Raw genomic sequence first — 14692 nt, 5'->3', positions numbered from 1 at the left:
CCCACGAAACCAGTAATTCAGTACAGAATGAATGTACACCTGTTTGGCAATGTCTCCTCACCAGCCATTGCTACCTTCGGACTGAGAAAGATTGCTGAAGACGGCGTATCTACATACGGAGAAGACGTGAAAGAGTTCATCGACAAGAACTTTTACGTCGACGACGGACTAACCTCAGCACCAGATGCACAGAAAGCTATTAGTCTCATCAATAGAACAAGAGACTTACTAGCGACCAGAAACGTTAACTTCCACAAGATCGTTTCAAATGATGAAGAAGTCATGACAGCACTTCCAAACGAAGTAAGAGCCAAAGATCTACAGAGTTTGGATTTCAACCAAGACACCTTACCGACACAGAGATCATTAGGGGTCAAGTGGTCTCTAGAGGCGGACGCATTCACATTCGAAGTAGACTTGAAGGAGAAGCCATTCTCACGGCGGGGAGTACTGGCGATCGTCAACTCAATATACGATCCACTCGGTATACTCGCACCAGTTTCCATAGAAGGAAAACTAATACTACGAGGCCTCATGACAGAAACTAAAGGACGCAACTCATCAAACCTTGGATGGGATGAAACATTACCAGAGAAATATTTGCCCAGATGGACCCGCTGGTGCAACAACCTCAACTACATCACAAAGATACAGCTACAGCGATGCTACACTCCACCCACCTTCGGACCCATAAAGAAAACAGAGTGTCACATTTTCTCTGACGCCAGCAATGAAGCCATAGGTGCCGTAGCGTACTTGCGGTTGACTAACCATGAAGACAACGTCAACGTATCATTCATACTTGGCAAGGCAAAGGTAAACCCGACTCATGCAGTCTCCATACCTCGCCTAGAACTGTGTGCAGCCGTCCTAGCGACAGAACTCGCACAGAAGATCACATCAGAAATCGGCCTGAACATCGACAACGTCATATATCACACGGACAGCGAAATCGTCCTTGGATATATAAACAACACCTCGAAACGTTTCCACGTATACGTAGCGAACAGAGTAGAAAAGATACACAACATCTCATCACCACACCAGTGGCGACATGTGTCTACACACGAAAATCCAGCTGACATCGCATCACGCAGCGTACCAGCCCAAAAACTCAACTCAACTATCTGGCTATCAGGACCAGCATTCCTGTGGCAGCGAGACAAGCAAGACAAAGACAACCATGAAGAAACAGAACACAAATACACAGTAAGTGACGAAGACCCTGAGGTCCGCAAACAACTTGCTGTCCTCAACACATCAACGAAGGAAGTAGAACAAAACGACTTAGGTGCTCACCGATTTCAACGATTCTCATCATGGAGATCCTTGAAGAGAAGTATTGCCAACTTAATAGGCAAAATCAGACAAAGAAAATTACCAGAAAAGACAGACAAAAAGAAGAAGAGAGTCTCCAGAAGAACTGAAAATTGAGATGATGGCACAAGCAGAAACCATCATCCTACGCTCAGTACAGAAAAGTGTGTTTCATAAAGAATATGAAATACTATCTGCAGCAAAGTCAGCAAGCACTGACAACAACAGACTACAAAAACGGAACCCCATCAGCCGGATGAACCCATTCATCGATGAAAAAGGACTCCTCCTCGTTGGAGGAAGACTTTGCCAATCTGACATCGACCTCTGCGGCCGACACCCAATCATCCTCCCACAGGACAACCACATTTCACGACTTATCATCGATCATGTACATCGACAAGTACAACATCAAGGCAGACAACTCACCCTGTCAAACGTCAGAGCTAATGGCTATTGGATCATGGGTGTACATGACATGGTAAGAAGTATACTACACAAATGTGCGATATGTAGAAGACTGAGAGCAAAACCACTCACTCAACTCATGGCCGATCTACCGTCGGACAAAACAGAGAAAACCCCACCATTCACCAACGTCGGAATGGACGTATTCGGCCCCTGGACTATAGCTTCCCGCAAAACCAGAGCCGGTACATCTGAAGCAAAGAGATGGGCAGTTATCTTTGTCTGTCTCTACACTACAGCAGTACACATAGAAGTAATAGACTCCATGGACACTTCATCCTTCATCAACGCCCTACGTCGCTTCATAGCTATACGCGGCAACATCAAGAAACTCAGATGTGACCAGGGCACCAACTTCATTGGCGCAAAGAACGAACTTCAGGCAGCAGCCAAAGAGCTGGATCAAGACCGCATCAAGAAATTCCTTACAACGAGAGACTGTGAGTGGATTTTCAACCCACCTCACGCATCCCACTTCGGCGGTATATGGGAACGACAAATTGGTACCATCAGACGCGTTCTTGACTCCATGCACTATCAACTAGGCAAGCAACAATACACACATGACTTGCTGACAACTCTCATGGCAGAAGCCAGCGCCATCGTCAACTCCAGACCTATAACAACAGTATCATCAGATGCAAACGATCCTCAAGCTCTCACCCCAAACATGCTACTCACCATGAAGACTCAATCACCGACACCACCACCAGGCTCATTCGTCCAACAAGACATCTACAGTAGAAAACGTTGGCGACGCGTACAGTATCTAGCTGATCAATTCTGGATACGATGGAGAAAAGAATATCTACAAAGCCGTCAGCCACGACCAAAATGGAACAAATCTACAATCAACGTCAAAGAAGGAGACGTGGTTCTTTTGAGAGAGAAAGAATACGCAAGAAACAGCTGGCCCCTCGCTCGCATAGTGAAGGTCTACCCCAGCGATGACAACAAAGTACGAAAAGTAGACGTGATGATCTACAAAGATGGCGAACATCGAACCAACCTAAGACCAAGTAGTGAATTAGTTTTGATTGAACTGTGTGATTGAATTCAATGAACACTATATACGGACTCTCTTAGTATGAACCCTTTCGTATATACTCTTAGCTTTTAGAATTTATTTAGACCTAAAATATACGGTATTAGGCATTTATCCTATATGAAATTTATGATTAGTAAAAATTCAGCTTACCGCGCATTTTTAGACGGGGAGTGTGTTGAATTGACCCTTCATGACCCTTACTAGATTTTCTGAAGATCGCCCTCTATCTTTCTTAAGGCCCTCTGACACAAAGGTCAAGCAACTTCTTGGTAAAACAATTAAAAGGTTAAAGATTAAATTACACCCAGGCAGACACGTTTTTTCCTCCACTGTCTTAAAGCAAGTAGACATGCCACGTGGATCTCACAAACACTCCAGCCAAAAGTAGGACTGTAGGCGCAACGATGTAAGTTGATTTCCTTTTATGACTTTCCAATTATTTAGAAGACCGTTTTGAATGCAGTGCTTAGATATTTTAGTAGAATTTAGTTCTTTTATTCCGTTTACTTTGAACTCGATTTACCTCGACTCTTCGATGTAGACAATGAATGACCTTGTATTTTAATCTCTTTATTTACCCAGTTTTCACCGCTTCTTGAATAAACCTATCCTAAACTAAAGCAACTGAGGGTGGTTATTTCTTGGAGTGGTTGGCACTTAGCGGATACAAAAGTAACTGGACTCCGCCACAGTGAAAATCTTCCTCAATGAGACCACTTCAGACGAGTTCTTGTTTTCAGTTGCTGAAAGCTACAGTGATAGTAGCTGTAACTTTTGACAATTTTTCAGTGTTTTTGTTTGTGTATTTATTTCAGTTCCTCGTTTAATAAATTCTAAGTTATTGTTCCTCAAGCTTGAAATGGTTTATGCTTTATAAAACTCCTGAGCTACTGCTTGATTTTTATTGATGCTGCAGTGTGCATCGAACAATTGCCAAGATTTTTTTGCCGAGTCGCAATGGTCCATAATTGTTTTTCCATCAGCCACTTAAAGCCAGATTTTTTTTTCGAGCAACTCCACCTGGCATCTTTGTTTTTTCCCAAAATATTCCAAGCCCCCCCCCCCAGGATATCAAATGGTCCACCCCTAATGAATTGCAATTAGCAAGCAATGTCAGCAGTCAGCAACACAGTCAATATCCTGGCCAACCGTTTCCTACACATCACTACGGGCAGTGGTTTTCACCGTACTACATGCCCGTAATGCAGCAACCAGGGAGTGCTAACACTGGTCACCCATCATCGCAGCAGCCATATCCGTACGTAAATAGCCATCGATATCCCCAAAACGATGCCCCTCGTATACCACAGGCGTTGCTGTCGCCGTCAAGTGCACCTCTATCGTCGACTGATGAATATGAGTCATACGGACAATGAACCTTCACTCAGACCTCGTAATACGCCTCACGTCCAGCCTACAGTTAACTTTGTCCTATTAGACTAAGTGAGTTTATGAATTCTGTTGATTACAGATTGGATACGATTACGACATTCATTTCTCAGTTGTCGAAAACTATTTACTCCACATTTTTTTTTGCATTTGCTGTCCGAAAGTTAGTAAACATTGGTTCAATCATCGTTCTATATCGCATTTTGGTAAGTTTTCAACTCAGTACTCCGAGGATTCAGATATCTTCTAGTGCATGTGCATGAACATTAGTCTATTACCTTGCTTTGTTCAGAAACAAAACAGCTGTTCAGTGTTCAAACATGAAATAAAAATAATGTTTTGTTGTGAGCGTTGGTGTATGGGTACGTCTTTCAGCGGGAGCGCGGCAATTCGCTCTCACTGACGGATTGACTGTGGCATAGTGAACGTCGTATTGAGTTAAATTGTTGCAAAATCTATCGAAAGAGAGTGTTTATAATGAATGCAGTTGGCGTTTTTTATCATCGCCCGGAACGTTGTTCTTATCACCCAGGGACGTTGTAATTCCAAGCTATTTTGAAATCCACTATAATAAATGGCCATACACAAAATCTCTCTGCATTAAACTTGTGAACGTAATTGCAACAAGAAACCACAGTTTGATTTACAAATAAGTAAACATCTTAAAAAATAACTTCAATTACGATGGTAAGCAAACAACATTCCATCACTCTCTGTGAGATGAACGTTGTCTTAAAAATGAACGAAGTGGAAATATCAAGAGTTGAATCCATACGATGGTTTCATACCCGTACTTAGCGTCTACTTCCATGCTGGAACACTTAGGAGAATATCCATCCTGTAAAAGAGAAATGAAAGGTAACATTTGCATTCATCTTGTTCTATTCTGTGTTATTCTTAGAAGTTGTGGACCATTTCCGATATTTTAAAAATCATGCTTCTTATAGGCATTTTGCCATTTGTTAAAAACATGCAATAATGCTTATATTACCTCTTTCGTGTACATTCTCATGTGGACATCGATATCAACATCTCCTTGTAGTTTTGGATACACTGACACCGAGATGACAGGCGTATTGACTTTCTTAATTCTCGTCACAGCTGTGATCGATTTTACCCATTGGCGCTCTTTTGGCCTGAAGATAAATAAAGCGAATCAAAGAAGAGTGAGATATGACTATACATGATACATGATTTTTACTATCTTATAATCTCATAATTACGCATACCTAGGTGAATATTTTACAAAAGGTTTACCTTGTAGTGACAGCATCAGATGGTAGAATGTCCCCCGGATTTCGATAGACATATGATATCACTGCAAGAGGCATCCCTATACATATTGACAGAGTACAACAAATTTGATTATTGATAACATATTAAAAAGTTAAAGAAAAAAAATCAGACATAATAAGTGACACAGTCCGTATTTATAATCTTGTTTCATAGAAAAACAATAAAGTTAATGGCATTTATTCCATCGATTATTAAGCACTAGCCACCATTCTGATCAAAGAGACTACATTAGGAAAGCCTGTCTGGCGAATGTAAATAGAAAAGCGTCCTGTATTAAGAATATAAATCGGTCAATTTCACACGACTTTGGCAGCTGTATATGTAATATTTATGCTACAGGTCGTTATATCTCCAATGCCTGAATTTATCACGCATTTTACATCAAATGCCTACTACAAGGATTTTGAAATGACGTCTAAATAATTGCATTATAAATATTTAATTCCAAACCTCTCGCCACTCTGGAACAAAAGATTTTATGGTGTAGAATAATTCCTTTTGATAATTATATGACTCTAATTTTCAGAAAAGCAATTTATATTTGTGTGATTGTGATCTCTTTCCAAAGAAATAATTGCATATTTAATCATTGGAAAAGTTGCTGCAAAAGTTAGGAAGAAACACAGTACGTTGTTATTGATTTTAAAGAAAGTTATAAGCTATACCTGTGGACCTTGAAGAGTTTATCTTTTCCAATGTTTCCTGGGATACTTTGAGGTAGCTTTCAGGGACATCCGCATTATTCTCTTGGAGGAGTCGCCTCTTTGTAGATATTGATATTCCGGCAGTATCAACAATGTATTCTTTGGTGGGATTGACAAAAACTCCTTGCAAAGCTGGAAATTAGAGGGACACTAACCTGTTAATCAAAATTCAGCACTTTCAAGACATTGTATAAGTATTGTCAATTTTGCTGACAATCATTACGTAAAAACGCGCTTGTGGTAGTAAACCCGATCTGTAGAGCAGTTTTCCATAGCTTTACTCACCAATTTTTCCTTTTGACAATGTAACATGCTGCCGAGATCCGCGCATCATTTCATACACTGTGTTGCTAAGTTGTTCAAGAGCAGCAAATACTTTTATCACTCCATCGTTTGGTCCATGCTCCTTTGGAACAAAATAGGAAAATAGAAGTACAGAGTACACCATATTTAATAAAAGGTAAATTGGTGACGTTTCAAGGTAAAATAATAACTGCACCATCGACTTACTTGAGTCTGATGAATTAAAGGAATATTTCAAATGTAGATTCGTTGGCTTTGTTTGAACTGTCCTGAATGAACTAAACAGCAACGTGTGCAGATGCTTTTTAGCTCAAATGTTCACTCACGTGAGCTAGTGCTGCAGTGCTACAGGGATTTCTGTCTGTGTGTCTGTCCATCTATCACTGGGGACCAGGAAGCAATTTTGCTGAAATGTAGCAACTCGAACTCTGGCAGACTTAAAAGCGAATGTGCGTCCTGGCCCGACCATGCACTTGATCTTCACGGTGGGTTTATTCAGGGAGTTAAAAAAGCTCTACGAAAGGCTAATGCAATTCACACCAGCAAAGTCCAAAAATATTCACGGCGAAATAGTACATGTTGCTTTTATTATAATAATGGGTTTGCATGTTTTGTATAGATTCAATTTCGTCGTGAACATGCGATTACTTTGTTGCATGGCCGAGTTGTGAACCGACGCAGGAAGCCACGGGGAAGCAAATAACACTGGACATTGAGGAACTTGTATGGTAGCAAGACCATGTCAGAAGGCCGCTCAAACTAGCCGGGATTACAATCGGTTTTTTTTAGGAAACCAACAAATAACAATGTACTAGTGGCCAGTTCGGAAGTTTGTCTTGTTGGCAAACGGAAAACAGAATTACAGACTCGGGGATGCATGTCCCGATTCAGTAGCAACTTAAAATTGGTCATGTTCATAGCCAATCCCGAAATGAACCGTTCCTTGGAGACGTAAAAGTGTTTTTTCTCTTTTACACCTGTGACTGTTGATTTTGTGTCCTTACTTATTAAAACCTTGCCTCCCAAGTCTTGTAGGGCTGATCAATATCCAACCGGTAATTAAAATCATGTTGTGAACAGATGGTCCCGGCTATAACTCAAATAAACAATAAGTCTCTTCCCAGAGTCTTATAAATCAGTCATTGTTCGTCCTCTTCTAAAGAAATCTAACTTAGAGTCTTATGTTCTAAAAACTATCACCCAGTGTCAAATTTACCTTTTCTTTCAAAGCTTATTGAGTGTATAGTTTTCTGTCAATTCAATGCATATTTATGCCATAATATGACAGAACCATATGGTGCAGCGTGAAATAAAAGGACTGCCGCCGAATACACCGCAGCACTCGTGCAAATACCGCTAGTACGGCGCGCTTGCACTCACAGGCCATAGGGTTATGTTATTATTACATATGTTCTATCTTTTATTTGCATCATTTATCGAGAGAATCGACGATTAGTCGTGCGTACTACTTGTCTGTCAAAGCTTCAGGGCGACCCTGTGGAGTTATATAACATTGACCTCATTGTAATGAGGCAACGAATCAGATTTCACTTCTCATTGGTCAACGCCGCCACACCGTCTATTTTGATTGGCTAAACTATTGTTTACTTGTTTATCAAGGATGACGTAGGAGGAACGTCGGAGGGCTTGAACTCTGCTTGCAATCGCTCACACATACGTAGCAACATGCTATAGATATAGCCAAACGCAGAGAACTTTGAACGTGGAACGTGCTTTTGATTTGTTCACATTTTGAGCTTGAAATTCTTCTAAATGATCGATACAAATAAAAGTTCGACGATTTTTACGGGAAATTTAAGAGTAAGATACGGCAAAAGTAACTTGTCGAACGATCAAAGTTCAATGTTCACCGTGGCACACAAGCGCTCATTCAGTCACTGTTATCAATAGCGTGTGGGACACAAGAGCACAGAGTAAACTGCATGCAAAAAAACTTTCTATTGTAAACAGGGAATGTCCGGTGAGAAAACTACTGGCAAAAACGTCTCTGAAATGTTAACTGTTTAATAGGCTCCGCTGCGCCCGCAGTTTTACGTGTGTTTCGATGTATGATGGCCGCCGTGTATCCATGGAGCTGGAAACGGACATCGCCCGTTGTCAATGTTTTTTCTTCGCTGACAAACAAACTGCTCTTCCGAATACTAAAAATCATCCTCACACTATAATAAGTACATGCAATTTTCTTTGTCGTAGTTTTTAATCGGTAATGTCATGCATTTTACTATGACTAGCATCGAACCAACGTGAAATAAAATCTTGTAGACAGTTTTTGTGTTTACAAACAAAAATAGTTCCGGGTCAAAATTGGTAAATACTCATTAACATAAAGGAATGGCATAATGTTTTCGATATTGCACTGCAGTGCAAATACCGGTAGTACGAGCGCGCTTCGATGCGAGTAAACTGTGGTACATATGTAACAATGATTTGTTCGCAAATGTCAATCAGCATATCAAACGGGCCAAAGTACAGACACTGTTCTTCTGGTCCGTTTTGGTTGGCACAACATGACACATGTGTTCATGAAGCATTAATTTATTAAAAAAACCAAACGAACAAATTTGCTGAACGAAAACGACATGGCAGCCAGAAAAAAGAAAATGCAATTTTGACTCGACAGTCGCTTGATATCCACACGGATACATTTTAAACACAGATGACTAAAAATGCGTCGTTCAAATGGTAAATCAGCGCGCAGATTGGACTGATTCAAATGCTGAGCCTAAACTTCCTATATAAGCTTACTTGTAGTTTTTGAGACATTGTCTATGCCGATATTTGTCAACCACTGTTTAATATAGCTCTGTTTTTTCTTTTTGATTTCGAATCGTAAAAAATGCCTTTCGGGACCATTGAGACGCTCATAATATTTACCATTTGGCATGTATACGTCTGGCAATGAGGCTACTGGCACTCCCCTCCACCCTCCCCCCCCCCCCCCCCCCCCCGTGCAAACTCATTGAAACACAAATTTTGTACGTCATCATCCGGGCATTTACCCAACACACTTTGCGAAAATTGTAGTCAGGATGGCCGTGCTTAAATGGGGTTTTAACACCCTTATAGAGATAGATGTTAATAATTTAATCAACGCAGATATTATGAGTAAAACACGCACAGAAGTGTTCCCCACTTTAATATATTCAATATAAGAGTACAATTAGCTGAAGGCGAACTTTTCCTCTAATTCTTATTTCAGCTTATTACATATTTATTTCTTCTTAATGACCTTTGGAATCAGTCTGTGGTGAATATTATTCATGATGTCGATGGTAACACTTTCAATGAAGTTGAAAACATGTGGCAGAAGTTTAAATTTACAGACAACTGCAATATATAATGAAACACGTGAGCATTTTCAGTTCATATCCAATTTGCATAAGGCGTTGATATATTGATTCGTACCGTTTTGCGTGGGAGATGCGTTTACGGGAACTGGTTCGATTTCAAAGTTTCTGCCTTGACGACAATCAAGTTATCAAGGCCGGATCTTCTCCTTTTTAGTCATGGCGTAACCAGCCGGTTAAGAGTGTAGCTGAGAGCCATGCCAATCCCTCCAGCTAAAGCACAGCTTGTATTGCAGTTCATTAAAACTTGACGTGTTCTTTTGCCCGATTTCCTTACACCTGGTGTATTTCAGCTAGACCATGTTCTTTGAATTTTCGCAGTTAATGCTAACAATCACCGTTACGGTAGTATTTGCATGTATAGTGTGATAGCTGTCGCAGGTAAATGGGGAAGCTTATATCATCAATGCTATTCGCGCTTCGACGCAGCGAATGAAAGTTTAAGCAATAATATGATTTCAATATTAGAGTACGAATAATAGCTTTCCCTCAACAGAATACAAAAATACACACAAGCATTTATGTAGTCAAAAGTCATTACGGGTGTTGTAAACATTTATTATTCTTAGCGTCAAACTTTTTTTAATTAATCAGTGTCTCATGTTAGCCCTTATGTCGAATCGTGCAATGTATAGCAGGAATGATGGCGCATGACTTAATTAGGCTGTTACGTCCTTGCTAGAAAATGGCCATTTGAAGTGCTAAGCTACTTTGTATCATGTGTAATGTAAAAGATGGGATGTAATTGAAAATAAAGAAAGCGTTACATAAACCGTTCCTATGCCATTGAAGGAATAATTGGAGTAAAGACTCAGAAAGTTTGCACTTTACTGGCAGTCGTTATGGTGTTAGTGTCAACAATACTATCAGTGGTCTCTCACCTGGTACACCTGCATCCACAGATCCTCATACCCAGGAGAAAGAAGCTGACCCTCATGTTCCATGAAAACCTACGCGGTGAAATCGGGAACGATAATGGACATCACTCATAAACGCATTTTGATATAACTTAAAAGATTTTCGAAAACTAGTGAACTATTTTGAGGTTCTGCATGATCGAAAGCGTGGGTTAATTAGAGCAAGTCACATCAAGACTATTACTGCGATTGTTTTGTTTTGTTGTTTTGGTTTTTTTGGGTTTTTTTGTCAAGGAAGGGCACAGAGAGAACATTGAGGATGATGATGAACGATAAACTGAAGCGCTCGAGTATACGGCTGCAAGTAATATTCGCTGTCACTGATCTCTGAGAGAACTAGACTAAGGGCCAATAATTTATAAAATAATCATTGGCTGATGTTTGGTCAATAATTTTTGGTTTGGGAAATGTTTCAATCAGGACGGATAGGAATGCTTTAAGGATGTCCACATCGTGTGCTAAAGATGTTTCTAGCACCAAAAAATATACATGTATAAAGGCTTCGAGAAACAGTGCGTAAGTGCGGTTACAATTAATGGACACATCAACTCAACGCTTGTACGCAATAATTAAAGGAAATATTGTTGTGGAGCAATTCAGCTTTTTACCTGAGCATACTCTTGCATATCTTCGACACTAGAACCTTCTGAATGTGAAATTTTTGTAGCAATATTTAACAACATATCACTCAAGAGCAGCATATCACCTCCATATGCCGAGCTGTCAGATTTTGAGATATTTGTAAGAGAATCCAAAACGGCAACCGCATCGGATACACCAGTTATGTTTGTAATCTATAAGTAAGAGGTTCACATATTCAAACACTAACTCTTTAATTAAAAACTGATATTAAATTATAATTACAACGAATAGAAAAACATGCATTGGTTATGACACTATGTCAATATAATTCTTTCTAAGTTTTTATTCAGATATTTATATTCGGCAGGTTTATATGCCATTTGAAAATGATGTTCATAAAAGTGGTTGTGCCATTAAATAAATCAGCTGGTTCTATTTATTACTTATATATCGGACATGGTTGTGATTCGGTAATCTGATTTAAGACGTGATGGATATTGAAGGAAACTGTTTGGTTCATCTTTGCACGAAACAGCGACTGAGAAAATTCCTTGTGTGAAATAACCGTAAGTAGTTGTTTAGATCTACAATAAAATACACTAGAAGCGTTTGTCCATGCACATTTGTAATATTAGTGGATGTTATGGGAACTCCAACCTGTCCGAATACTTCTACTAACTCCCTTGTCCTACATTCAGTTGTGTCCGGTTTCTCCCATTCACCATCAGCGTTACAGAATCGTCTCATCACACCTTAAAGTTTAAAGAAAATATTATCACATAAAAAAACACTGCGCGCCATGTTATCAATAATGTATTGGTATGTTCTTTGCAGCAAACGATCTTAGCTTATACGTAGTATATTAAAGATATCAATGTAGTAAATGTGTTGTGTCCTTTCACCAATTTGCAACATTTACAGCGACGATTGGAACCACAATTGTCTGTCCGAGACTGGTAAAGAAAGGTACAATAAACTTGAAAAGGTTACAATACCGATACAGGAGCCTATAATTATCATGATCAAAATGAGATATCTTTCGAAACTTTGATGGAAATTTAAATTTTCTGCACACTATTCTATTACTTGTGTTTCCAGGGCGACCACACTAAACGCACGTTCTGAGCTACTGCAAACAGAAACTTTGTATGGATATTAAAGGGAATTTTGTTTGAGACGGTGGCTTCATTGCTCTCTGATAAATGCTGAAGCAACTGCGATAATAGAACGAAAAGTTTACAGCGTCATGAGCTGTAAAGTCCAACGCATTTCCGTTACTCTCTTGTTCCAATTTTACACCAGATTTACCTGTTCAATTCCCAAATCATGTAAGTAATGTCTAGTATTCAGTTTGTCAATATAGTTTGTTCGCGTGTTGTGATCAATTCATTGCTGGCAACTGGGATTGAGTCCGTACTTTATCTGGAATTCACTAACGAACATTAACATTGTATATAGTAACTATGTAGTGAGCTTAGAAGGCTGGTACGTTGATTTTAATTAACAGTGAGGTTAGAACACAAGTACTTAGATTAGTGCAACTAAAATAATGACAATAAAAAAGTTGCAGCAATTTGGCTTCATACAGTTACATCTAGCGCTGTACAATTTGAGAGTTTGTACCATGTCGACCTACCTACAGAACCATGAGGACAGGGAATCCAAGGTGAATAGTGATTTACTTCTGTTGCTTGCCATGTATCGTTCCCATTTGCTGGACAATGTCGGACTCCTTTATATGAAGTAAAGCAGGTGAACCCATGTTGGATTCATAACTCAATAATAAGGGCAGATTGTAGACCCAAATCCCAATACGTATTTCCCGAATCCTATGGTACGCATAAAAAAATTATTGACTACTACTACTACTACTACTACTACTACTACTACTACTACTACTACTACTACTACTAATACTACATCAATGATCGGATTGGCACAAAGTGATCAGTGAGTCTCGTGTCGGCAGAACCCACACTTTACCATTTAACTATTCACAGTAATTATCGAGCCGTTCATATTATGGGTTAATTAGGCAAAATCAACAGGGAATCTTGTCATCGGCTTAAACAGCCACTTACCTATTTCATGGCCACGTTGCTTTTTGTCATCTACTTGAATAGTGCGTTTTGGCACACACAGGCCATTAATGTCGATAAATCCATCTTGGCAGAGACATTGATAGCTGCCAGGTGTATTGTTACATATTCTTTCCAAGTCGCAATTATGTAATCCATTTTCGCACTCATTGTTATCTGTAGATGAAAGAATGAGAAATTCTGTCAATTAACTTTAACATAAATATAAGCCTATATTGCATAGAAAATCATTTGAAATTTTTCCATTTACCTATTTCAAATTACTCTGTTCTTACCTATACAACTGTAAGACTCGTTAGCGCCATCTATACAGGTAAATGAAGCAGCGTTGTCAAGCCTCATTCCTTTTGGACACGTAATATCTACTGTTACGCCATGTTGTACAGTTAGATGAGTCACGACTCCAGATGCAATGATGTTGAAAACACATGGAGTTTTGGCAACAAGGTCGATACAAGATGAGCCAGTACTCTCATCCCCTGTACCTATGTAAATGCATATAAAGAGAGACGTGTCATGACAAGTAAAATTTAAATGGTCTTGGTTGGTCTTAAAATAGTGATATGTATCATTTGAATAGATTGTTGTCCATAATACAGAGAACTTTTAATGCACCTAAGCAGCTGCGCTGTTTTAAACATGCTGAAACGTTTTGTTTTGGCAGCTGAAGCTGGTGACACAGTTGAAACAGATTGCACAGGCACAACGAGCGCGATATAGACCAACTGACTAAAAAGCAGGGTAGAGGTCACTATATTCTTGCACAAGTAGTCAACATGATTCGTCAAAATTAGGATTTTCCTGCGCTTCCGTGCGAGAACTTCATTGGCTGAAATCTCGGCGCAGGGAATCAACAGGTGACAGTTTATCATCAGGATTTGCAAAGTGAGTTGCCATTGTGTCCAGCGAATCTGTGCCGTAGTCTCGCAGCTCCTTGACACTTTAGGGATACTTACTTGCATTGAGAATTTTTTCCAAACACGTTAACATGTCGGTGCAATCTTGGGGAAAGCGCTCCTCGGTTCTTACGATCAGGTGCTCAATGAGAAATCATGGCGAGAGTTCTGACAGCCAAAAACGTGATTGTGCGCAGCATAAGTGACTGTCTGACCACGGTAGAGATTATTGTGGCGTTCAAATTCTCGTTGAAATTCCTTTTCGTGTTCGCCAATGTCGTCTAGCAGTTCCTGAAGTTTTACGC

General features: G+C 39.7%; 2 protein-coding genes across 2 annotated transcripts in view; one reads left to right on the top strand and one right to left on the bottom strand.

Moving 5' to 3' along the window:
- LOC139144471 (cadherin EGF LAG seven-pass G-type receptor 1-like) overlaps positions 1-14481 on the bottom strand; it is a 33066-nt gene extending 18585 nt beyond the window's left edge. The window contains exons 1-12 of the mRNA XM_070715170.1: positions 14448-14481; positions 13767-13976; positions 13474-13647; positions 13029-13124; positions 12050-12144; positions 11419-11604; positions 10775-10843; positions 6508-6628; positions 6184-6354; positions 5480-5555; positions 5214-5358; positions 5011-5060 (exon numbers count right to left, since the gene is read on the bottom strand). Coding sequence (XP_070571271.1) covers positions 5011-5060; positions 5214-5358; positions 5480-5555; positions 6184-6354; positions 6508-6628; positions 10775-10843; positions 11419-11604; positions 12050-12144; positions 13029-13124; positions 13474-13647; positions 13767-13976; positions 14448-14481 — 1427 coding nt within the window. The remainder of the gene's footprint in view (positions 1-5010; positions 5061-5213; positions 5359-5479; positions 5556-6183; positions 6355-6507; positions 6629-10774; positions 10844-11418; positions 11605-12049; positions 12145-13028; positions 13125-13473; positions 13648-13766; positions 13977-14447) is intronic.
- On the top strand, positions 1894-3457 carry LOC139144039 (uncharacterized). Its single transcript, XM_070714687.1, has 2 exons — positions 1894-3239; positions 3416-3457. Exon 1 carries the CDS (start codon positions 1922-1924, stop codon positions 2837-2839), a length of 918 nt encoding a protein of 305 aa, XP_070570788.1. The 5' UTR covers positions 1894-1921; the 3' UTR covers positions 2840-3239; positions 3416-3457.
- Positions 14482-14692: the final 211 nt, after the last annotated feature.

The sequence above is a fragment of the Ptychodera flava genome, chromosome 11, assembly GCF_041260155.1.
Source record: "Ptychodera flava strain L36383 chromosome 11, AS_Pfla_20210202, whole genome shotgun sequence".
NCBI lineage: Eukaryota > Metazoa > Hemichordata > Enteropneusta > Ptychoderidae > Ptychodera > Ptychodera flava.
This window is presented reverse-complemented; position numbering and strand designations above follow the sequence as displayed.

What these genes read in the sequence shown, in the direction of transcription:
- LOC139144039 (XM_070714687.1), top strand. Translation starts at nt 1,922, where the DNA reads ATGGACGTATTCGGCCCCTGGACTATAGCTTCCCGCAAAACCAGAGCC.